General features: G+C 40.5%; 2 protein-coding genes across 2 annotated transcripts in view; one reads left to right on the plus strand and one right to left on the minus strand.

Moving 5' to 3' along the window:
- Positions 1-27,059, plus strand: part of snd1 (staphylococcal nuclease and tudor domain containing 1) — a 203,233-nt gene that overhangs the window by 101,845 nt on the left and 74,329 nt on the right. The window lies entirely within an intron of this gene.
- lrrc4.1 (leucine rich repeat containing 4.1) lies at positions 8,729-13,433 on the minus strand. The gene is made up of 2 exons (XM_067427265.1): positions 12,664-13,433; positions 8,729-12,513 (listed from the first exon to the last, which is right to left on the minus strand). Exon 2 carries the CDS (start codon positions 11,888-11,890, stop codon positions 9,314-9,316), a length of 2,577 nt encoding a protein of 858 aa, XP_067283366.1. The 5' UTR covers positions 11,891-12,513; positions 12,664-13,433; the 3' UTR covers positions 8,729-9,313.

Raw genomic sequence — 27,059 nt, forward strand, 5'->3', positions numbered from 1 at the left:
CAATCAGGACAGAATCCATCTATAGAGCTTCAAACAGGGATGAATTTTCCCCTAATAGTGCGGAAAGTAAAGCTTGCTTTATCACTTTATTCAGGGTCAGACATAAGCTGAAGTTCATGACAAAAAACGTATTGATAATGACCCTGAAATTCAATCAACTGGGCAGACCTTTCTGAAATGCATTATATTTGAGAGGTGTTTAGATATGTTTCATGTCCAAGTATGCATGCTGTACAAAGAGTTGATGCTGATCAAATAAAATGTTCTTATACTATATTTTACATTATATCACTTATATTAAATTCTTTAAATTATACTAGGTCATGGACTACATTTTACATTAAATGAGCTGACGACATACGTTTTAAAATTAAGTGTGGCTTTGTTATTGTAATGCAGTCGGTAAATTTGCCACAAGCGATTATTCAATTCCTTTTGTCCTGTATATGTGTGTATACAAGCCCGTAATGGTCTCATAGTTCTCCCTTTAGGCACAACAAGAGCTGCGCGAAGTCACATTAACAAGATGGCTGACCCTACATTACACATTACTTTCTGATACTTGCAGCCATAAACTTCCAAGAGCACTATTGACTGATGGTGCAAAAGGCAAAGCTATAAAGGGTAATTGCAAAAAAAAAAAAAAGTCACCATATGGTCTAGATCATAGCGGCTGTTAATCCAATCCAAATAGTTATGTTCTGCTTGTGTGTGCGTTTGGATGAGTCTGTTAGCGCTGTAGCGTGTACGATAATAATACAAGTATTAATGGCAAAAGCATCTGCTTCTTAAAGTGCTCTACAAAGAGCGCAGGTTTCGCACAAATGGGTTCACCAAAAACATGTTCGTGCTTCTGAGTTTTCTCATCATTTGTGTTCCAGGCTGCTCCTATAAATGAGTTCTGCACAACTTGAAAAGAAAATGAAAATAGCTGCAGCTATGCTGACATTTTTGCTCAATTACACTAATGAGAGCATTAGGAGCATGTGCATTTGTGGCTCCGCCAGCCAGAACTCTGAAATGGAGCTTTTTCACGCCTGAGCAGGGAGGTTCAGAGAAAGCCGTCTTAACTGCAGAACACACAATGACAGCAAGATGCTCGCTAGGTACAGCATTTGGCCAGAGGAACGCCATCACTTTTCTTTCTCTTTATTGCTTTTCTTGAACACATTCTTGTGCCAGAATGTGGCTGGAATTTGGCCGTTCGTGCTTTTCCACCTCTTTAAAGTGATGCAGTTAGCTTCCCAGAGGGAAGTGGCCTTTTCTTTTCTGCACTTCACTCGGACTGCTAATGGCTTTGTTTGTCATGATTTAGACACGTTAGCATGGCCTGAGCCAGCACAATTGGGAGGTGAGCCATGTGCCGGGCTACTCGATTCACCCCTGCTGCATGCCAGCGAGGTGCCCGACGTTATCCGAGCTTCTTGCGCACAAGACTTAAGCTGTCTGCCAACGCGGCGCGAAACCTGGCACTGGACGCGTCTTGCGCCATAGGCCTGGGGCCTAAGCTTTTGATGTTTATGTTCGGCAGGAGTAGCGTGGGATTTGAGCAAGCGCAGGTGTACGGCAAGCCAAGTTTGTGTTCTTACAGAGTTTTGCTAACACCCTAGCTGTCTTAAAATGGAAAATAGTTTTAGCATGACCTCTTTCTGGCATAGCCTATGCATCAAGTGCATCTTTTTCATTTCCCAGAAGCCTCTAGGATGCAGGCTCAGATTTACAGCTGTATTAATCTACTCTATGTATCCAGCACTCTTGGCATCAGTGCTCGCATCTAGAAATGAAGCTGCTGCTGCTTGGTGTGCTGTCACCTGAGCTGATTTAGCAGGTGCTAACCTCCATCAGCCAGGAAATGTCAGACTGGCCTGGCTGTGTTCGTGTGACGCTTCCTTCAGGGCAGTGCCTCCTGATTAGAGCATGTGCATTCTGAAATATGACCCGCTTCAGAGACGTGGCTCGTGTCAGCGTACCTGTTACTTTGGTGCACTTTCAGTTAATTAGCATGTCACCAGGTGAATGTAAACAAGCTAGTACTTGTATGCATAAGAGGTGCCCTCTGTGAGTAATGTTGATGTCGATGGATAAGTTTCCTCTCTGAACTTTTAGAGTCGGGTAATACTGATGCAAGGATGCACTAGATATGTCTCCCGTTTTCCCTGCAGCATTGCCGGATGAAGCCCATTCTCTGCTGTGGGCAAAAAGACCAACACAAACGTCTTAAGCAGACGTTATAGTGTCTGTCGATCCCCAGAAGCAAAGTTACTTTGCTCGGCGGCCATTTTGGCAGCACTACAAGGAGCTTTATTCTCTTTGGCAAATAGGCATAAAGCACAGCTGAGTGGGGAAAGACCAAAGTGTGCAAAACTGTTAAGATTAACATCAAATCAACTATAAAATCTTTGTAATTCGATTTACATATCTCAAAAAACTTGAAAAACACAGATATTGTTTTCTTTCAAAAAGCAAACTGATTTTTTTACTGAATGGCAGGACATATCTTACAACTATGAAAAAATTCCCCCTAATGGGACGTGTTTGAGGGAAAAACATTTACCTATGTGTAACGGTAGTCACTGTGCAAGTAAACCTCACTCCTCTGTCCTCAAGAGACGCTCTAGCGACTGACGCTAGAGGTTGCAGCCTTTAGCCTCATTGTTAGAGCATCCAACTCATGCCGGCAGACCTGGGTTTCGAGTCCCGTGTGGAGCGGGCGGTTCGAGCAGGAGGGTTTACATTGGTGCCGTGACCCGGATTGAAAGTGAGGTTTAAGGGGGTGAGTGTACCAGTAGTCACTGTGCAAGTAAACCTCACTCCTCTGTCCTCAAGAGACGCTCTAGCGACTCACGCTAGAGGTTGCGGCCTTTAGCCTCCTTGTTATAGCGTTCGACTTCCAGATTTCCAGAATGTCGGTATGGTGTGTTAGCCTTAAGGGTGTACTAGCCCAGAGACCAACAGTACCTCTAAAGATGTTTGATCTTTTTTTTGTGTATGAGGTACGTGTGTTATTGACATGTGCAGTATCTTGCAGTAAAGTGTCTCGAATCCTAGTTCACTGATACAAAATATTTAACTTGAATGGCAGAGGCATAAAACCTCTGCTGCACTCAGCATGTTGATAAACACATTCTGTGTTTGTCACGGTCTCCATATTACAATTGTTCTGTGTGTTTTTTACGGACCTGTCCATCAGAAACAGCATTATTACAGAGCCTTGCTGTTAAGGCTTTATAAAGATGAATGAGAGCTCATTGTGTTTCTCAAACTCATTTAGTCGTTAATATTTTTTGTGTGTCTCGCTCTATTTTTCAAAAAGCATTTATGTTGGTCTATTAAAAACTAGACACTGCCCGCCTGCTCATAAACCATTTGAGAATTGTATAACTGCTCACTGTTTCTTAATATATTGGATTTAAATCCATCACCTTGAATACCGGGTTTACATTTAAGCAATTACGTGCAGTTCAATAGCTTTCTAAATGATAACAATAAATAAAAGAGAAACAAGATTATAGCTTTTAAAGAACTACAAGTCCCATGATGCACCAGACTGGTTAATTTTCTTCTGTTTGATGCATTCTCAATGGCTGATTATTGAAAACATTTTGTAAAATAAAAAATGATTCCGAGGAATAATGGGTAAAATGAAATCGATGCTGGTTCTGCTCATTTTTCTGTGAACAGATCTTTTGCAACAAAATATTAGTGTAATATGCAAGTGCTACAGAATTATGGCCCACTTTTTTTCCCCGATGTCTTCTCACTTTCTACACCCTCCTTCTCTCTTCCTCTTTTTTTCTTTTCTTTTTGCTGGAAGCCATGTGCTTATGCCACTTTGACATAGTGAATCAGAGGGGGTTTGATAACTGCTGTCTTGGGCAGCCACGTTGTTTAATTTCTCTCTTTTGAAGTCCTAGGAGCTGTTTGTCAGACATCGAGGGGGAAAAAAAATGCAAAGTGCACCAAATGGGGTTGTTTTGCTGCAGTGCTTGCGCTCGACCCAGCATCCTGCATCTGAAGCACATGCCCTCTGGGTCGTGTTTTAAACATGTCGAGGATGGAGGGGGGGCAAAGTTCTTCCTCATGCTGCTGCCATTAGCATGAAGTTAAAATGGAACAGGCTGGCACAACTACCTCCCAGAACCCATATGACACCAGAGGCATGTGAAATGGCACCGAGGAGATATGCAAATGTGCCACGGAGAGGGCCCTATAAACCTCAGATAGATTTCTACTTTAAACACTCACCAAGGGCAGTGCTAGTGCATGCTTGGTGACAGTTTTACTGCTCGCTTTTGTCCATTGAGAACCCTTGTTCTGTGTTTTCGGTCTTCAGGCGCCTATATTGATTTTATGGCGATCTTTATGCGATGTGAGTATTATTTGTCCAAAGGGTTACTTGATTTGCGACTGTTTAAAGACAAAGAGCATCTATGCCTTTATGCTTCCTCCTTTTAAGTGTTAGGTCGCTTCCGTATGCCAGCTCAGAGGTTATCAAATGGTGAGACAAAATCTGTGCATCGGCCATTAACCACAGACAGTGGCATCTGAATTAATGATGGGTGACTTGGTACCCTAGCACTTCTTTCCTGTGTTTACTTCATGGGTAATTGGACCCTCTTCTCCCCCTTTATGGACGAGGGTACGGCTAGAACAAAACCTTACAAAATGGTGATTAACTGTGCTGTCTTTCATTTTCGGGGCCCTCGTGGCCGTCATAAAGCCGCTACTTTTATTTTCGGCCAGAACTGAGGCCCAGACAGAAGTGCAGCCAGTTAACATCTGTTCAGGAGCTCTCCTGAGACTGCCAACGAGAAGGTCAGACAATGACAAACGCTCTGTTAGGTTTTGTAAAAGGGCTGTTTTGGCAAATAATGTAAGAAATATACAAAAATTCCCATTTAAACAACAGCAGACTAAGCAGTTAGCATGTGTGAGGCAGATTATAAATACCATGGTTTGTCAGAAATTACAAGTTGTGTCAGATATGTTCCTGTAGCTCGACTAGGATTGTTAGCTATACCAAGGTCATGAGTTTGATTCCTAGGAAATGCATGGTCAGATACAATGTAACTGATGTGGAGCTAATACATGATTTAATTAAAATGATGACAAAAAAATAAATTATATATTTATCTATTGACAAGGCATTTTGTAGATGTTGTAGCTGATGCAAAGAGGAATATCAATGCTGTCACTGTTCAGTATAAATATTTTTGGCCTGGATAGGGTTTGGAATTGAGAACTTCATAACAATTTCATAAACATTGCAGCTGAATCTATGGCCAGTGTAGTGTAATTCTCAAACTGACTCTTGTGAACCAGTTATTTTAGTGAACAACAATTTAGGATTATCAGTCCAACCAATGATGACTTAGGAGTTTTTTTTATATATATATATTTTTTATCATACACTCACAGCGTACAATTAACTGTTATGTTGTACTTGAAGGGAAAAAAAAGTTAGTCATGTTTTTTGTTTCGTTGTCTCATTTATTTATTTATATATACACACACACACACACACACACACACACACACACACACACACACACACACACACACACACACACAATGTATAGTAATTGGATTGCAGTCTTTAAATAATTGTATTGATTGGTGTAGCCTATTAAATATTTTATTTAGGATTTTTTTCTAGTGTCTTTGTTAAAAGCACAAATGTTTAATCTAACTGGAATCATTAAAAATAACTTGAAACTGAATTCAGTTCTTTACAATTCCTATTTTTAGCCAAGTAGAGCTTGGTTATAGAAAGAAAATGGCCTGATATCAGCCATTAGATTGGCCTAGGCAGTATAGCAGTCTATCACGTTTAATTACCCTAATGAATAAAGCACATCTTTTATGTGTGGGGGATAGAAATCAACTGTTAATGACCCATTTAAGCACAAGAAATGAATGCGTACAGCATGCATTCTCACCATCAACGGCACCATAATGAAGTCTTAGCCACCCTGCAAGCTATGAGCCAGGTTTCTGACCCCACCTGACCTAATTTCAGGGTGGCCCGTCACTAGCCCCTCTACCTACATTCCATCTGTAGTTTATTACACCTCCCCTGATACAGCCCAGTCATTACAGCCATAACATTCCTCTCTTCAGCTCTAGTTGGCAGTCGTGCCTCACGCTTTCTCTCTAAAATCCTTCTTATTCATACTGCTGCACATTTTGCTCTTTCTAGTCCTCTGCTGTCTAACTCTAAAATATGCAATATTTTGCCAAAATTGTTGTTGCTTTGTGACTGATAAGTTGAAAATGTTGCTGACAAAAACCCCTCACTTCTTTTGTCAGTTCTTAATAGTATCCTCTATTATTCCCTCTTGTGAACAGATGTATTACTGTAAAGGTCTGCTTCATGAGCCACACTGCAGCCTAGTTTGGTGAATGCGGGTCACTTTCTCTCACTAGTGGGCTGAAGAGCATGAAGGGTTCTCAAACCCTTCGGCAGAATGTGACCTCTTCCTTTATTCTCTTTCTCTGCTCTTATATGCTGCTTGCTCAAGGATCCACTTCAGTGCTGTACAGTACTCCATTAAAACCAGACTGGCAATTATAGCTCTGACGTTCAGCTGGGTAAGCGGAGTCTCACTGGATATAATTGCAGTTTTTAAATGTATCGCGTTAACAGCGGCCGCTCTTTGTTTGTGAAGAAACCAGAACAAGGGTTATAGTGCTAAATATTCTGGTATGATGCTCTACCTGAATATATTTATACAAAAACACTGAGGCAGGAAGTAACCTAAACCTTTTTTTTCTTTCTTGAAGGTAATCTTTCTCATATCAATGATAAATGTGCAGAGTAGATGCGAGTTTGGTTGGTCCCCATATGGCTCGATTTAATACCATCAGTTTGGTGCGGGGTTACCTGTTTGAAATGAAAGCAAGACTGTTTGGGAGACTGCCCTTAGTGATGCTGAAATTACACTTCACCTATAAGATCTATTTCATTAGAAGTCTGGCTATGGTTCCTGTGTTTTTGCGTTAATTTGCTGTGTGAAGGCGGAGATGCAGGTGTTTTAATATGTGGCATCAGTTCAAGTTCAAACGAATACTAGATTTGTGTTGAGATGTGACCCTGGACACAAAACCAGTCATATGGATATATTTGTAGCAATATGGGGCAAATTTATCTTGTTCAATGAAGATATATTGTACATTTCCTTCTGTAAATATATCAAAATATTATTATTAGTAATGTACATGGCTAAGGACTTAATGTGGACAACTTTTAAAGATTTTTCTCTCAATATATTTAGTATTGTTTTTTTGTTGTTGCCACCCTCAGATTCCAGGTTTTCAAATAGCTGTATAGCGGCCAACTATTGTCCTATCCTAACACACGTTACATCAATCAAAAGCTTATTTATTTAAAATATTTACCCTTGTGACTGGTTTTGTGGTCCAGGGTCACATTTAGTTTTTACCTGTCTGTACAGTTACCCACAATTCCCACAAACTACCATTAAAGGAGGACTGTGGTGTGAAAATAATCTACACTCCTTTTACATAAAGCCAAAATTACTCCTAAAGACAATGAATACAGAAATACTGCTCCCATTGACTTTCTTTTTTTTAAGTGCAGATACTAACAGTGCGAGACTGTTCTTAACTGGAGCACTGCACAGCCTAAAGCCACAATCTTTATTTTGTGTGCATGTTTGTGTAGGTGTACAGTGTGTACTAAGTCTCACTGTGGCCAGATGTCCCAACTTTATGTGAAGAGTGTGTGGATCAATTATCATGTAATCAGCTTTAATCTCCCAGACAGCCTGCATACACTCAGCCAATATGCCCTGCAATGCAAACATATATTATATTTTATTACCCTCTAATATGCCATCAATTTGTGGCCTAATTTTTTTTCTATCATTCATTATTTCTAATTCTTGCATTTAATTTAGCCAAGGTAGAAAGCACTTGCTGACATTCAAACAAGCCTTGCTATACAAGTGAGGTACACAGTGCTGTACACGTCACACACAAAGCTTATGAGCCTGTGCGATATGTCATGACGCACCTCTTATGAGCATACAGAAGCTGCTTGATTTATGACGCCTCACTGACCATCCGTGTGATGTCACTGTCTAATGCATTGACTCATACGCGTGTAGGAAATGTCTAGTGATACAATAATAGGAATTTCTAAATTTAGGTTTATCAGACAACGCTAAATTTTCATATACTCAATGCAATATCAGGAAATTTTGTCCAGTTCTAGTAAAAACATTTGGGTTAAAAAAAAAGGATGCTTCCCTCACAATATTTTTTAAATTGCTTAACAATCACCCTTTTTTTGACCAGGCCACTTTAAAGTGCTTTAAGCAAAGGCAGGCTAGTGGTTTTCTCTTCTCGGTTTTCAATTTTCCAAACAGCAACATGCAACAACTTCACAACCTGACACTAATGGCAGAACTTGGGTAATAACTTAAAGCTGTGAAATATGTATTTTTTTTATTTTTTTTAACCAGCCATCACTGTGATATAAAATAGGAATACACCAATAAATAATGTAAACCAAGTTAAGCCACTGCAGCACTGGAAATCCTATAAAGAATAAAGGAAAGAAAAGCAGCCTCTGCCCAGCCTTTTAGACTTGAGCAGCACCCAGCACTCTGAGGGTTAAAGCAGAACTGCAGTGAGTCCTACTGCAGTGTCTAAAGCATTTGACTGATCGCAACAGTACATCAAGAAAGGAAAAAAAAAATCTAAATGGTGGTGGTTCTTTTTTTTTCTTTTTTTTTCAAAAATCCTTTTATTGCATTTGTAACATTTGGCACAGTAAAAATTCATGGTGCTTTTACAAGATAAACCTGCAAAGATCAACATTGACCTTTTTCTTTTCTGTTTTTTAAAGAAAGACTTCTCAGTATAAATGTTTTTTGTTTGTTGTATTTTTAACTGCATTCTCTGTATCATTTAGAAATCACACAGAATGCCCTTTTAAAACAAGACTACCCTCATTTCTTAAATTCAGTACAGCATCTTAAAACAACTCTTCTTTTAAATAGGAGTTATAAGTTAGAAAATAGTTTCAATTTTATTTTATTTTTTATATAATCTGCTTTTCTATTACCAGCCCATGGTAGTTTCAGTTTTTCCATATATATTTATTTATAAGCATGTACAACAAGAATCAGTCTTTAGGAATTGCACACTGTACAAAAAAGTAGTTCCTGTCTTTTTTTTCTCTCTCTCTTGTGCACTCTATTGCATGTATTTATGCTGGGGTGAGGGTGGGCTTATAAGGGAGAGAGGGTCATTTTGGCTGAGGTTTTGATTTGTTCGGGGGGCCAGATTATATCTGAGTCTCTTGTACTTTCTCCTTGGTGTGAGTTTTTATGACAAGGGCCTCAGGAGTAGCTGTGATAGCAGTGGGCAAGGTTCGAGGCAGAGAATTTCCAATGCTGTTGCTTTCTGTCCATTTGGCACCATGGCCTGGTGGCTTGTATGTGTTGTATTTGGGCTTCATGGTGCTGTAGTCGATCTTATGTGGGCTGTAGTCCACCTTGTGAGGACTGTAATCCATTTTGGACTTGTGGGAGTTGAAGTCACTACTGACATATTCCGCTTTGAGGGGGCTGTACTCTGCTTTGAAAGCACTGTAGTCAGTTTTGAAAAGGCTACAGTCTGTCTTGAAGGGGCTGTAATCGGATTTGGGCATATTGTAGTCAGTTTTCGATTTCGGAACACTGTACTCTTGTTTGAATAGGGTGTAGTCAGGTTTAGGAGTATGAGATTTGTAGTCAGATTTGTGAGTACTATATCCAGATTTGTAGGGACTCTGCTCAGGTTTTTTGTGTATGTGGTAATCCGGCAATGACTTGTGTGAATAGTCCGTCATTTTGTGAGAGCTGTATTCCAGAGTAGGTTGGTACATACAGTCTGTTTTAGGTTTGTAGGTGTTGTAGTCTGACTTGAGTTTGTGGATGCTGAAATCTTGCTTGGGTTTATGAGTACTGTATTCTAGCTTTGATTTGTAGCCGTAGTCAGATTTGTGGGCATTGTAGTCCAGTTTGTAAATACTGTTATGATCCCTTATCTCTGGTAGAGTCAGTGCCCCCTCCCCTGCTATATTGGCAGCAGATGCTGGTGGTGGCAATTCTTCCTCTACCGGAATAATCTCCACAGTTCTGGCTGCAGCCACCGTGCTCCTCTGCTGATGCCGCTTTCGCAGTTTATAAAATACAATTAGCATGATTGCTGCTAGCAAGGTTACTGCCACAAAACAACCTATAATGATCTTTGTTGTCTTCATCACCTCATCCAGACTGGTACTGGCTGGGTTAGGCGGTTTTCCTGTAGTCACTTTTGAGCCAGGTACAACAGATGGGCGACTTGGGGGAGTGTCGGTGCTCTGGAGCAGGACTGTAGGCGTTGAGATAAAAACCGGCTGAAAGACTGATGGCGAGGCTGTGGTAGTGGTGCTGATGCCCGCTGTGGTTGTTGTGGTTTTGGTCTTGGGCATTTCAGATGTGGGATTCAGCACCTCCACTGTGACTGTGGTGAAGTAACTGAGGTTGGATGTGTTGAGTTCAGCCGCACTTACGTTTAAATAGGCTGAAGCATTGGAATTTCCGGCCGCATTGGACACCATGCAGGTATACATCCCCGTGTCACCTGCTAGCACATTTGAAAAGTTCAAAGTCCCATCATTTAGCACGGTTATCCGTGGGTGGCTTGATGCATGCGTTAGAACTGTCCCGTTTGGTAGGAGCCATCGCACGGCAGACATTGCTGCTGTTCGACATCGCAATTCTGCCACACGTTCAGCAGAAATATTCAGATCTCTTGGGGCATCAGCAATGAAAGGGGCAGAGCACTGCATTGCCCCAGTGTCACCCCGGTCCAGCTCAACCAACTGTCGGCCTCTCATGTGTGCAGGGGAGTGACAACGCCCACAGCATGTCGAGTTGGTAGGTATGTACTCGCGTAGCCAACGTGCTAGCCAGAGTGAGTCACAGCCGCAGTTCCAAGGGTTATGGTGGAGGTGAAGTTCCACCAGGTACTTCAGTGGTGTAAATAGATCATGGGGCAATGAGCTTAGATTGTTATGGGCCAAATTCAGCTCCACCAACGAGGCCAGGTCATCAAATGCATTTCGCTCAATTAGCCCTATTTGAGAGTTCATGATCCATAGCTTTTTGAGTGAAGACAGTCCTCTAAATGAACCTGGCTTGATCTCAGGAAAGAGGTTCTCTGAGATTTCCAGCTCCTCAAGCCCAACCAGAGGGGTCAGGTTGGGCATCTCTCCTCGGATGTTGCACATCCCCAGGTTGAGGTACTTGAGGTTCACTAGACCCTCAAAGGCCCCATCTGAGATGTACTCAAGTTTCCTCAGTTCGCCCAGATCCAATCTCATTAGGGATGGCACTCTGTTAAATGCGTATGATGGGATGCTTTCAATGGGGTTATTTCTTAGCCATAGCTCTCGCAGCTTGGACAGATACTCAAATGCCCCACTTGGCACCACTGTCAACCTGTTATCAAATAGTTCCAGTGTATTGAGATTTGTCAGCCCACTGAAGGCACCCACTTCAATCTGTCTAATGGCGTTGCGACCCAGCTGCAATACCTCCAGGTGATGAAGGTTGCGGAAAGAGTCGGCCTGCACTGCCTCGATGGCGTTCTCCATCAGGTTTAGGTGCCGGGTGTTGCTGGGTATTCCTGGTGGCACACGAGTGAGCCCACGCCTGGTGCACACCACCTTGCTGAGCTGGTTGTTGCAGGAGCAATCAGTCGGGCAGCCCTGGGGCCCTGCCGCGGCCGCCACCTCCACGCACACTTGAACCATGAGGAACAGGACACAGAGCAGGGCGGCTTTCTTGGCTCGACGCACAGCTACCCGCCCCAGGAGACTCATGATGTGGCACATTCATAATTCAGCATCGTCTGGGGGGGCGTGGGGTGATGATGGTGGTTGGGGAGAGGGGGGGGTAGTAAGTGGGGTGAAGGGGAGGGGTTCACCTCTGACTAATGAAGCCCTACCCTGGGTTAAACAACACTCTAGATTGTTTTTCCATTTACTGAACTGGAGGCTAAACGTTCAGTGACAAGTACTCGAGTGAAGAGGGAAAAGTGAAAAGCCAAGGAAAAATGAATTAAACAAAACAGGGGACTATGTTTTATGTATAAAATGGTTTGAAAGGCTCAACACCTACCTCAAAGGTTTTATACGTCCAATTTTTGCAATCACAAAATAGATTTTTTTTCCCTCAAATTCTTATATTCCCAGGATAAGCAAAGCCTTCTCTTTTTTCATTTGTCAGAAAATGAGATGAGTGCCAAAATGGCCCCTAATAAATCCACAGAGGAGCGCATCCAAGGAGATGTGTAGTGGCTCTGCAGGGCCTCAGAGCTTTAGGCAAGAGTGCCAATCCAGTTTGGCTCCTATAGAAGCATTCGCTCTCGCACTATCCACAGATGCTTGTCCTTGGATACCTCCGCTTGACGCTGCCACTAAATGCCTGTCTCTCCATAGAGGACTGCTCACACATGCTAAACCAGTGTAGGGGGAGGAAAAAAAGGGAGGGGTAGTTAGAGAGGGGGGAAAAGAGGAATAAGAATGAGAAATCCAGTCTTTTCAAATGTTTGTCTCTGCTTTTGTTTAAAGAATAATAAAAGTGCCCCTCCAATGTTTCCACTCACTTTACTTTTTCCGTCTCCCTGTCTCTCAGTACGTTTTGTCCGCTCGATTTGTCAGCACCTTGTCCAGCTGAAAAGACTGTGACACTGCGGTCATTAGCGCATTTCTTTCCTTAAGCAGCTCTGGGTTCCATCTCCGTACACGCGCTCGTGCACAGCGAAGGCTGCAGGGTTCTTTCTACACGCTTCCCAATTATCCTTATAATTTTCTGTAAGAAGTTGATGATGAGAGTCCAGGGAAGGTGTAAAAGGAAGTATCTTTGTAGAGACGGCTCCGTTAGAAAGCTCGTTCACTGGAGAGAGATCGCTCTCTCTCTGCCTCATTCTCCTTCGCTCTCTCCTGCTTTCGAGCGTGCTCTCTCACTCCCTGGAATGAGCGAAAAAGGAGTGTGTTTCTCCCCCCTCTCTGTGACGTTGTGTTGATCAGAGAAGTATCCGTATAGCGCTGCAGTACCCTGAGCTCAGTGCAGAGTTGGAGCTCTCAGCTTTGTCAGCGGCACAGCTGTCCGGCTCAAGCTGGTGGACGAGTGCTGAGGCAAGGGAAAAGTGGCTCCCCATGGCAACATCTTTCTTTTTTCCCTCCCTCCTTTCTTTCCTTTTATTTTTAACCTCGCCGGCCCCGGGTTAGTCCTTCCCGCCGCTGTGCACGGATGTTTTCCGCTGTATTCTGTGGTGCAGTAGCTGGCACCCGGGACGCAGGCTTACTTGCCTGCTCTTCTTTTTGTCCTTCAATGAAAACGTGAATGTACTGCTGACGCATCACACGCCAAGCAGTGCATTGGTTTGATGCATTGGTTTTAGTACGTTAGCTCATCCGTATCCGCCCCCTCCCCTCTCTCTCTCTCTCTCTCTCTCTCTCTCTCTCTCTCTCTCTCTCTCTCTCTCTCTCTCTCTCTCTCTCTCTCTCTCTCTCTCTCTCTCTCTCTCTCTCTCTCTCTCTCTCTCTCTCTCTCTCTCTCTCTCCTCTCCTCCCTCTCTCCCCCATATTTTCCCTCTCTCCCTGTCTTTTTCCCTCTCTCTTCAAGGTTCTCATATTTTGTAGATCTGTTTAGAGTTGTCTGCAGTCTAGTAGTGAACCGCTGCGATTGAGTCAGTTGCTGCTTTTTCTCAGATAAACACAGTCCGATTGATGAATGATTTTAGTCTGTCCTCCACACTCCCTGCTGGGACTCTCTTAATGCCTTTCAACCCTTAACAACACCTCCCCCCACCCCTGAGTTGATGCAGTGAGGTGATTTGTGTGGTCTGACCCTATACTTGGTCAGTGAGACGTGGGGAGACTTGAAACCTCGGGAGTGAGTGCTGCTACTGGTTGACTGGTGTTCTTAGTCCACAGGAAATCATGGGAGGGGTGCTGGACAGCTCGGCGTGTGTGCTGCCAAAGGGTATTGCTCTCTTCAGATGGATTAAGCCTCCTCTAGATGCAGCAGAGGGAGTCTCTGTACTGTGCAAAGCTAGGCCTGTGTTGTGAGGACACTTTCTCACTTTCTCCCGCTCTTTTATCCTCCCTTCCAAGATTAAAATATCTCCCGTCATGCTGTGGGAGCCAAGATGGTCCCCGCATGAAGAGAATAGGGCTCACCATTTTAAACCATTTCCTCTATGGATAGAGCTGTTAAGCAGTGCTCTTTTAAGGCATGGTCCTGTAATCACTCTCTCAAACCTTGGGCATGTTGGCTTTCGGCCAGTGTTAGCCAGCAGGTGAAAGGTACTTTAAAAAGGTGCTTTCAGAAAGGTTTCATCTCACGCTTGTAACAGCAGATGTCATAGAATTGAACAGCAGTGCTAAGCACTGCACCCTGGGCAACCAATGGCTGGCATTTTGACACGCCACTGTGTATGTGTGACAGTGAGAGTGGAATTGTGAATGTCTTTGTGAATGACACCCATAGCTTGTGGTAATGCCTGGATATGAAGTAGGGCACATTGAGGGATTTGTGGCCCGGTTGCAGAAAGTAAAAAGTGTCTGGGGACATTATTCAAATGTGTACACACATGTGACCCACAGGATAATCCTCATGTGAATAATAACCAATGTGAGCTAGAGTGTGTAATGTATTTTTGTTTGTTTCTGTGGACTACACGCTTCTGAGTGTGAGACTGGGTGGCCATTGGCAGGCCTCCACCATCATTTGGGCCATTCCACTCTCTCTCTCTGTGACGCTGACCCAGAACACCATGCATGTAGTAGGGACGCCCAACCCCTCAAACTCCAGGCCTTCTGGAATGATCTTATGCGGGCGGCGAGGCCCCAGATTGCCAGCTTAACCCGCCCCAGGCTGAGGGACTCAAGGAGAGGTCTGCTTGGTATCAGCACCAGCGACCCAGTTTGACTGGTTGGGTCTTGTCAGTAAGTGGGCGAGCAAGGGCAGGATGGCAGCCTCGGGGTTTGCCAGTCTATCTGGTATATAGGGTCTGCTGCATGTAGGTCAGCCTGCTTCCCTCGTCCAATTCGCTGGAGAGTACCAATACCATCCCAGCGATATTTGTGCTTGCTGTACTGGGAGAGCAGTGTAAATAGTCTTTCAAAGCATGTGTTTAGAAGTTTGCTTATTGAAAATATGGTTTTCATTTACATTTAACCCACAATTGAAAAATAAATATGCAAAGAAAAGTATGACTTGTGATTCATTGTTTCCATAAATCCCCTAAAGCATGCATGTAATATTAAATGTTTCACATTGTGAAACTATACGTCAAGTTAATGCTATTGCAAAGAAAACATGTTTTTTTCCTTGTTTTTTAAGCTTTGCTCTTCAAGTTTTAGCCAATGCGTTCTGTTTCAAAAGGATAAATAGTTTCCACAATTGACTCCAAACTCTGGTATGGAACATGCACGGTTCATTATCTAATCAATTCCTGATGGATAAACATTATGTTCGGCCCTACATTCGGAATTGACACATTTTGGAAGTATAAAGGGGTCACCCTTTTTTTCCATTTTATTAAATGAATGTTGTGTCCACAGGCCATTGAGGAAGCTGACATAGGAACTATTGGCACTCATAAATGTGCTCTTCTCACACCTGTTGACCAATTTTTTTTTTTTATATATATATATAAATAAGCTTAGGTCAAGTGGAAATGTTGCCATTTTAGTTACAATATTTAACCTTGAGTAGGGTAGGGTAACCAGAGACTTACTTTCAGTTCAATTTCTAGGAATTAATTCTGGAACAGATTAGTCACCACTTACATGAGCTCTCTGTCCACTATAATTCATATAATATTGTCCAGCTGCGAACATCTGTTAGAAAACACATAGAACAAGATTGAGGTTTATCTATCAATTCATTTTGCTATCATCATGAGTCTCGTTTCATCATCTTTCATCTCTTTCTATCTGTTACAGGTTTTTTTTCCCCTCTATGGTCTTTCCTTCTCACTATCCCCTTACTCCGTTTAACAATCTGTGATATAATATTCGAGGGCCAGTGGATGTTTAATGATATTTTCCTTAGTTGTTTTTCCTGTGATGGATTGGCTGAGCTCAAGACAATTCACTCCAAAGGGATTCACTCCTGCTCCAGCTCTCTTTTAATGGCTATTGTTTGCAAACTAATGACCTTCATTAAACCTCTCTGTCTATTAGATTGTTCCAGTCCAGATTAAACACTTATGGGGTTATTTTAAGTTGATAATCACCCAAAAATGAAAATTCTAGTCATTTAATCACACTATTTTTATTCCAAACCCATGTGACTTCCTTTCAAAGAGTACAAAAAGGATAGATTTTGAAGATTCTGCTGATTGAAATTACAAGGTTGACTGAAGCTTTCAAACTTCAAATAATGAGGCAGTAGCACCACAAAAGTGGTAAATATGACTTGTGTGCTATAAATATCCTGAAACCATACATAAGCATTGTATGAGAAACACTAAGCTCTCTTTTGCACAAGTACAGGTGTTAGAATTGTGAATGATCGTTTTTCTGTTGCAGTTTTTAAGTCTTAAAAGCAGCGGGCATTGGCCATTCAACCTGCTGTAAATGAACATTCATCCTTTTTCCCTAGCAATTTTCGAGAGATTCTGTCAATAATAATGACATACTTTTTTTTCTTTGTTTTGCTCCAAACTTAACTGACATCTTAACTGACAGCTGACATACTTCTGTGTGTATATGGAAGGTGCCACACGTTAAAATGACTTACTTCTTTTAATGAGATCTACACAGCTGAGTTTTTTGTTCTCTGGTGGTTCTTCAGGCCTGATATAGAGTATTCATTAGCAGAGGAGGATGAGAACCCCGAGTCCTTAACTGCATATTAAATGGCTTTTTTTGACATATACACTGAAATGGAGAATTCACTGAAGGGTAAAATGATGTCATTTATACCAAACTGTGTTGTTCCATAAAACACGATATGTGGTGTAGACAAAGATCATTCAAGGACACTAGCGCTGCAACAACTAAGTCAATAAAATCATTAATAATTGATAATGAAAATCATTGACAATGATTCTCATCAACGATTAGTCGGGTCTGTCTTCTGTGCACGCAAAGCTTCCACCAGTCGCACCAAATTATCTAGAAAAAGTTGAGGAAATGGCAAGCTGCTGCTGGAAAGGTACATGATCCAACCTATAAACCAGAAAAAAATAATTGGACAACTAATCGATTATCAAAATAACCGTTAGTTGCAGCCCTAAAGGACACATGCACATTAGACTGAACGATTGACTGATGGGAATGAATAAAATATTTTGAAGATTAGATAAATCTGGGAATTATGCATAAATACAGCAAATTTAATTTCCAAAAGTGCACCTCATTGATTCCAGTGTCATCAAGAAGTGTAGCTACTTCTGAATGAAACACAATTATTAAATCACCTTTAATATATATATATATATATATATATATATATATATATATATATATATATATATATATATATATATATATATATATATATATATATAATATTATATTATTTTGGTTATTTTGATAATCGATTAGTTGTCCGATTATTATTTTTCTGATTAATAGGTTGGATCATGTACCTTTCCAGCAGCAGCTTGCCATTTCCTCAACTATTTCTAGATAATTTGGTGCGACTGGTGGAAGCTTTGCGTGCACAGAAGGCAGACCCGACTAATCGTTGATGAGAATCATTGTCAATAGCCTCTTTCACACTGCGATTCCGGCAAATACACGGATAATGCGACCCGGCATTTGTTCCCACGCCGCTAGATTTGGTCCATTCACACAGCCAGCGAAATACCGTAATATGTGCGCTTTCACACACAACCCGTAACGGTCCCGGGTCGAGTTGACACGTGACATCCTGATGTGACGTATAATGGCGAGCGATCTCAGCTTCAGCACGGATAGAACGGAGCTCCGTGGTCTCGCGTTGTGTCCAGTTTGCGCACATTTCTGCTTGTTTAATTTTAGTTTCTTTTGTATACGAACACTCTCTGCGTTTAAAACACTGACAAGCTCTTCTGGCACTGCAGGGTTGTATTATTGAAAAAACAAGCTCTAGGAGTCGCACGATAACTACGTACACGTTGCGGCATTAGTTTCGGCTTTTGTTCACACAGCGCTCGTCCCGGGTCGAGTACCACAATATTACTAGGTCCCCGACCCGGGTCGAATTCGGTAATCAATGCCGGAACGTGGTTGCTTTCACACAGAAGGCGAACCGGCAATGTTCCGGGAATATTGCGGGTCCGACGTGCAGTGTGAAAGGGGCTAATGATTTCATTATCAATTATTAATGATTTTATTGATTTAGTCGTTGCAGCGCTAGTGTCCTTGAATGATCTTTATCTACACCTCATATCGTGTTTTATGGAACAACACAGTTTGGTATAAATGACATTGTTTTACCCTTCAGTGAATTCTCCATTTCAGTGTATATGGTAAAAAAAAGCCATATATATATAATTTTATTTTTATTTTTTACATGGAGTCACCTTCACAACTCGTACTTTCCTTTACGTCCTTCCAGTCTTGTTCAAATCAGTGAGTTTGTGGTAGGAAACCGTAGTGTGTAGGCACATTTGTGTAGCTATGATTTCATTTTTAAAGTCTTCTCCTACTTAGAGTGAACATATGCTTCTGAAACATAACAGCCTTGCAAATGTCTGATTAAAGTAATCTGATTGATTTGCACCATAGTTTGGCTGTCCAAACAGCATGCATGACAGTTTATGACCCAGCCTTTTCAGGAGTTAAAAGGCCATTTCAAATAATTTTCAAACAGGACAGGGCATTGCATAGTTGTCATTGGCCAGGCTTGCTTAGCATTCTAGAACACTCAGTGCTCATTTCCACTGAGCTGTCATGCCATCCAGCATGTGTAAAAGTCTCTAAGTCTGTTTAGCGCTCTTGTGTATATAAATTCTTGCAATTTTGAGACAGCCTCATCTATTTTGGGCAGCTAGATAATGTTACCTTGGTGACAAGTTTAAATAAGCAGGATTCACAACAGTAGTATTCAACGCAGAAACATTCAATTAGAGTAAATCAAATGTTAAGCCTGCAAGGGAAACTGAATTTATTCACTTTGTGCTTATAGTCAATAACAAAGTCCAGATCTCAACTCTTATGTCAAATATTATCAACTTCTAATTCTCAATACCTACATGTGAGTCAGTTTCTCTCATTGTCAAATCTTATGGAAAAAAAAATGAGGTTCATATGAGGTCAGTAAAAGGCCGCCTCGACTTTACCGTCAGTGAGATATCAACTAGCGCCACTGCTAGAAGCTCAGAGGCTCTTGGAGAATGAGATTTTGGCGTAATATTTCACAGGGGTTTTTATATTGGGGTACATAATGGAGCCTAATATATTCCAATGGCACCATTAAGCTGTAGAGTTACAGGAAGATTGAGGTCTGTTAGATTTAAACGAACAATATGCCCACAGCATTTTCTAGACATGAAGGAGAGCGAGAAAGGTGCACAGGCCTACAGGCAGAGGTAATAAGAGTCTGGCAATCTAATGCATGGGAAATTATATTCACTCTGAAAAGGCAAATCAAGGTGAGTTTTTACAGTGTTAGAAAATATGGATCATCCATAGAAAGACTTGCTATGCCATGCTGGGTTTGTTTGTGTATCCTGCAGTCAAAGTTTCCTTCCCACTCCTTATATTAGCAATGATATTTCTGATGTATAAATGCCTGTCTGCCTAGAATTTGCAGTGATAATTACTTTTTTAGTTAGCGTCTCGAGCTAACACTGTCCATATTCAAATTTTAACTTGCTTTGCGACCGTTAAAGTGTTTTTTATATAGTACGAATGAATTCGGACATACTATATCCGCCTACTGTTTTTTTGAAAACTATGCATTTGGACATAGTACTGTTGGCATAAGTATTCGATTTTAGACACGGCAAATGTCTTTTCTTGTGCATAAATATGCTAATGTTAGGTGATCTTTCATACATGGTTTCGAACATCAGATCTGTGTAGCAGCACAGCTGCGCCATTGCTAAGTTGGGGGAGGAGAGGCAGTGGGTTGTGGAGAAAGCTGGGGAATATGATGGAAAGCTCTAGAATAAATCCCCTTAAACTGTGGGTTGTGACCTTTCTTAAATGTGTTTTGTGTTGCGGTGCAGTATGGGATTTCCCAGAGGTGACTGCCTGCTGTATGCAGGGAACACATTCAAAGCCCAGCTCAACAGCGACCACTCCTCGAGCCGGCTAGAGTTGAGCCACATGAGGATGGGGAAGGGGATCCACTGGCTGGTGTCCCCCCCCTTGGGGGGGGATTGTGGTGGTTTTGATATTCTCTTAATTTTAATGAAATTTTCATTTCATTTAAATGAAATGAACATTTTGCTCTTCCTTTTGCATATAGGCTTTTATTCTATTTTTCTCCAATCAAAGAAGTGCTGTAGGGACAATGTGAGTCATGTCATTTTCATGCTGCTGTTTTAACATGTAAACAAAATTTTATTTCGAATGGGGCACAGACACTTATTAATTTAATTATAATTATAATGAAACATTCTTGTCTGTTAAAGGTTAATGATTGGTTAACAAACTTCGGTTGTCGGTTAAGGGAAAAAAACTGAAAGCATCCCGTGTGTGTACGTGTATACATACGTATACACACACACACACACACACACACACACACACACACACACACACACACACACACACACACACACACACACACACACACACACACACACACGTTTTAGAACGGTAAGATTTTTTGGTGTGTTTTTAAAGTCTCTTCAGTTCACCAAGGCTGCATTAATGTTATTAGTAATACATAAAAACTGTAGTAATGTGAAATATTATTAAAATATAAAAACTTTACTATTTGAATATATTTAAAAATGTCATTTATTCCTGTGATGCAAAGCTGAGCATCATTACTTACAGTCTTCAGTGTCACATGATCCTTCAGAAATCCTTCTAATATGATGATTTGCTGCTCAAGAAACTTTTATGATTATTATCAGTGTTGAAACAGTTGTATAAATTATTATTTTTAAGATTCTTTGAAGAATAGAAGGTTCAAAAGAACAGTATTCATCTGAAATATAACGATTTTGCAACATTATAAAAATCGATACTGTCACTTTAATTTAATGCATCCCTGCTAAATAAATTTATTAATTTCTTTAAGTTCTTTCCCCCAATTTATTTATAAAAATAAAATTCTTACCGACCCAAAACATTTAAATGGTAGTGGAATGTTACAATTTTTTGTTTCAGATAAATGTTCTTTGAAATTTCTATTCATCAAAGTATCCTAAAAAAAAGTGTTTAAACAACTGTTTCAACATTGATAATAATCATAAATACACATACATATATACACATATATTTCAGATAAATTTTTATTTCAAAAATGTTTAAGGTAAATTTTTAGTTTGTAAAAATGTGTAAATACACACACACATATATATATATATATATATATATATATATATATATATATATATATATATATATATATATATATATATATATATATATATATATATATATATATATATATATATATATACACACACATACATACACGTACACATTTTGTTAGTAGGGCGTTTTTGATGTAGTAGTTAGTTCACTGCTCTTTTGTGGTTTCTGCATAATATAGTGTTTAAAAAGGAGCTTGTTTTAAAATTGAGATGCTCCCGCTGAGGGCCAGATCAGTGTCCTTCATGCACCAGCCCTGAGTGGCATGCTGTATTTTTTATTTTATTCTTTTTTTTATATCCACTTCAAGCATATAGGGATGTAGGCTTCACTTATCCTGAGATACAGAGTAACATGGTTTTAAATATTTTATGATGAAACGCATGAGCCCCTGGCGCACACACGCTCAGACACGTGTGCTGTCATACAGCATCATGTTTGTTTAAAGGGATCCCTACTACAGGAAACTCCTGCATAATTCCTGTTAATGGCATCTCTAGTCTCATTTGTTTAGTAGGGGAAAGTGAGTTATGTGTTTAAACAAAAAAAAAATTGCAGTTTTGTCAGGTGGCTGTTTAGAAAGTCTCTATTTTTTTTATTATTTTACAAAAACTGGTAAAAGTGTTATTGTTTCTGTTAAACGTTGTCAGCTTAATTGTTCTTACTACTTGTAGAAGTAATAATAGTTCATACATTATTAGTAGTAGTTGTAGTAGTAGTGTTAAGTTTTATGATTTTAGTACATTTTTTTCTGCTGGTCTTGCATTTTCTCCCCCTCTTTCAGATGAATTTCGCTGTCCCATATGCAGGTCATCCCAACTTGGATCTCTCTCTGTGTTGAAAGTCTTGTCTGCAGGCAGTGCGTGTTCTCTCTCTCCTTCCGCTAAGAAACAGACAGAACATCAGACAGGAAAGGGAACACTGAAATGAGGGAAGAAAAGAAGGGTGGTGTAAGTGAGGGAGTAAAAGAGTAAACTCCACTCATTCCCAGAGCTGCTGACGACAGGGCCTACGTCACTTCATATCGCTCTCGCGCACACTTTTTCTCCCTCATGTACCGCACAAGCGTAGCTCTATACCCTCCAGCTGAAAGGTTTATATAAGACCCTTTTTGGACCTGAGAGAGAATAGCATGAAACTAGAGCATATTACCTCACTGTCTTGCCAGCAGCAGGTACAAAGATGCAGTTGATTCCACAGCTATCGATTTATTGATTCTTTAATATGCTCAGAGTACAGGTGGTGATTGCCACTTTTTGATGTTAAAATACTTCCTAAAAATATCTCCTATACCAGTTTAATATGCAGATACAACTATAAATTTGTGATTTTTCCACATTCACTTACACTATAGCTGTTAAAAACAACCAGAGACAAACTGATGAATAGGGATAGAAAAAATAAACATGTTTACCTGTCAAGACTGTCTGGGGGTGACGGCTTAAAATAGTCATCAGCCTGCCCTTTTTCTATTGTAAATTTTGAATATGTCTTTATGCAGTTGTCAGAGACCTGCGAGCCATGTAATTATTAGAGTTTCTTGCAGGTCTAAAAGCAGCTTCAGATATAGGTTTTGGTCCCATCTAATAGTTTGAAATTTGGACTCATCTTTTATTCAATTGAAGTTTGAGTTTTAGATTTAGACCAGAAGCATACTAATAATTAGCAAGGAATGAAAACCCAGAGGCAAAGGCTTGAGCAATGCATTGCACAGTTAAAATTAATTCTTGAAAAGGAATTTTTGCAATGTGACCTTGGTTGTCTTATTCGGGCTGATGCTGCTGTTCTGCATAATTATAACTGGGTATTCATGCAAGTAAATATTTCAAAAACATTGTCATTTAAAATTAAAAAAAAAAAAAAAAACCTCTAAGTGCATTTACCTGTGCTTTTAAAGTTTGATTTCAGTTGGAATAAAATAGTAATTAGCCTTTTTAAAATGTCAATCCAACACTTTAGACTGAAATCTGCTCGCGTTTTCACAAATTTTGATGAGATTTAAGATGACGCAATTTATCTATGCTTTTTGTCCAGCATGAATGCACGTTAATCATACTGTAGTTGGCCTCACTATTAGAATTGATGCTTGACGTGTTTTTAATCTTTCGAATTTCCAGTCGTTGCATGCAAAGCTGTGGTCACATGGTGAAATCTATCAAGCAAAAAAGTTCACTGTGTATTGTCAATTCAGTACGAAGCACTGCTCGCACAGTCTCTTTCAAACCAAGCAGCTGTCGGTTGATTAACGTGGAAAATTAACTTTGAAGATTCGCCTCAAGTGAAAATCCCAAACATTTATCAATCATATGATTTATTTTCAAATAATTCGATTTTGCCCACAAAGCTTCACTGAACAATGGTAAATTTGTTATCAATCATATGATAGATAAATGTGACCCTGACTTCAGTTAGAAGAAATCTTAAGGCTGACTGAACAAAAAAAAAATCCACTCTATCCCTTTTATCTGTACATGTAAACATTCGTATTCAATTCTTTATATAGATTGACATTTGGGATTTCAGTCATCTTTGTCTTTGTGATTTTTGTAGAAAGCAAGCGGTTGTGAAAGTAGCATGTGTTGTAGGAAATAAACAATAAAGGGTTGGTCACATCTTTAGCACACATCAGTGATAAACCCGCGATTGCATAAACCTTGATAACGTTGGTGCAATGTTACATAACAGCAACCACTCAGCGCTTCTTCTGCTTACCAATAAGCACACAACTCTCAATGCCGCTGGCATAAATGCTGACGGGGCCTTCACTCCGCGGCTGATTTTTCACCAGCACATCTTCCGCTTTAGATGTCTGCTCAGACCCAAGTTTGCAGCAGACTCCTTACTCGACCCCTTCCCACTCGTTTTCTCTCTCATCCTCATCCTGTTTCGCACTTTCCTTTCCCGTGCGGCCCATGCACGTTTCTTAGAAGTGTCATTCTGACTCATTCTCGGTTGAGCCCTGTTTTCTACCGGAAAACGGAACGTATGGCTGTGTAACTGACTCCCGTTCCTTCAGCGTCTGCACTTCATTGTATCTCTCTCTCTCTCTCTCTCTCTCTCTCTCTCTCTCTCTCTCTCTCTCTCTCTCTCTCTCTCTCTCTCTCTCTCTCTCTCTCTCTCTCTCTCTCTCTCTCTCTCTCTCTCTCTCTCTCAAATCAGGAAAAGCGGAGCAGAGAGAGAGAGTCAGAATGTGTCTATGTTCAGGCAGACTGCCTCTTTCTGGCTGATTAGCAGCATCTGGGCGTCCCAGAGTCTTAAGGGGGCAAAAATAGAGAGATTTAAGAGAAAAGAGTGAACCGTTTCTCCTTCAACGCTCTTTCTACTGCCGCTTTGTTATTATGAAGCTGTTGGAAGCACAGCCTTGACAAGAAGTCAATCGTTTAGATTGTATCACGGAAAGTTTCAAGATTTTTGCTTGTTGTTTTTTGCTGCCTGAACTTGTAATTGACTGACAGGTTGTCCTTAGGACTTTGTGACTGTCATTTCTGGCTGCGATCTACTGTGCCCTCTGTATTTTGAGGTCTGCCTCTAGAAGGTCAGCAAGATATTCAGGCTCTTAATTGCAGACACAAATAGTTTGTCATATATTATTGATCTTCTATTGATCTTCTACTTATTTAGCATTAGTGAGGCAGTTATAATGTTCACTTTCAGAACTCTTTAACTTTATTTTTTCCCCATAAGTTCCGGGTACATTGAAAATGCATTAGCTTTATGAATATTTTTAAAACATGAGAACTTTATTAGACTATTCTGACAATAGGAATATTGGCAAAGTTGCCAAAATTTTGCCCAATCTGCCTTCATAACTTCAGTACAATAGTTATTAGTTAATATTATGTTGCTACAGACTCTATATTTAGCATTACATATATTGTGTTTTATAGATGATGTGGAATTTCCTTATTTCTGGTTTAGGCCAAGACCTCAATTGAACTTGGGTCAAGTGGTCCATATGTCCATAAAGAGTGCCCAGGCTGAGACATAGTCATGGTGTAATTTAATTTGTATTCTGCATCCCTGGCATATTCGATTAGAGTAAAGACAGTCGTCATCTTTTGTGCCGTCTCTCACTCTAGACACCATTCACAGTTCAGTGTGTTCACAGCTCTGCAATACCCAAGTATTGAATTGAATAGACTGACATTTGAAATGTTACACAACATCTCTTAAGAGATTTTTGTCCTTTAGGAATCAATACCGATTGAATGGTAATGACCGGCCTTTGCTGGGCTATTTTAGGCTGGCTAAGGAAAAACTCATCTCTAATGATATACTCTTTTCAATTGCAGTGGTTCTACACCATCTCATCTTTTTGACACAATACTTGCTCTTGGAAATGCAAAACGAGAGTTGTTGTAAAAATGTACAGCATATTTCCTGAATATATCATGGGGCCAAAGGCCATTCCAAGACAAATGGAAATTCACTGGCATATTCCAGCTCATTAATTTGGTCAATTGCTTTGTACAAGATGTATGTGCTTCAGTGCCTGAAAGTCAGTTTTGAAAGTTTTGAGTCAGACCCTTTACTCTTGGGTGGAATATTTTCATGTAGCGTAATTGTTTTTTTAAATATTATTTGATTTTAATTTTTTGACTTTTTTTTGTTTGGTTTTGTCCACCTTGTCACTGTGAAGGGTAAAGCGGAAGTAATATCAGTAGGAAATAACTTAAAATGGACTCAAACTTGCCTTATCCACATGACCAATAATCCATGGGCTGGATGGAATCTATTTTATTTGATTTCAAATTTAGTGCACATTATTTTATTTTTATTTTTTTCTTAAGTTTGTCTGTGCTGTGTTTGTCTCTGTGGAAGGTCTTTTCGGCTTATCACTCCATGCCTTAGGGGGCTTAACTCCAACCTAACGACAGACACTGAAAATTGACATGCGATTCTCAACCCCCAGCCCTCATCCTCCCATTCCTTGTTCTCTGTTCTGTCCCATTCTCGCTCGGCTGTCAGTGTGGGACGGCCAGAAATGGCCTTTTGAGTGACACTGGTTGGCACATCATTTTGAGTGTTAGTGGGAATGGGTGCTCTAGATAAATGGTGATGCTTCCCATGATTGCCTGCCGCTTCCCGTCACCCCTCCCTCCGACGCACTCGGGAAAAGCCAAATAATAGCTGTGCTCAATGAGAAATGTCAGCCTTATGTTAAGGATACATTCTTTCTTTTTATGGGTTTGTTTTGCTGATTTTATAGTCTACATTATCACTGCGAATAGACATGCTTAGAAACAATCTACCTCATAGCACTTCATGACTATCTAATGCATGGCTGCATGGCAAATGAAGTGTAATGCTATGTGGTCTGAATGTCTTCTAACTTTTGCAACGTTTTCATGTGCTCATCACTCTTTTTGGGAACCTGAAGGCCACGAGAGCTGCCTTTGTCTGTCTTTTTATGTGACTGCATTACCTTGACCCAGGAATGGGCTTTAAATGTCTTTCATCATGATCTATCGGAGTATGTCTCTAGGATGGATGTGTGTTGACATGA

The sequence above is a fragment of the Pseudorasbora parva genome, chromosome 20, assembly GCF_024679245.1.
Source record: "Pseudorasbora parva isolate DD20220531a chromosome 20, ASM2467924v1, whole genome shotgun sequence".
NCBI classification, from domain to species: domain Eukaryota; kingdom Metazoa; phylum Chordata; class Actinopteri; order Cypriniformes; family Gobionidae; genus Pseudorasbora; species Pseudorasbora parva.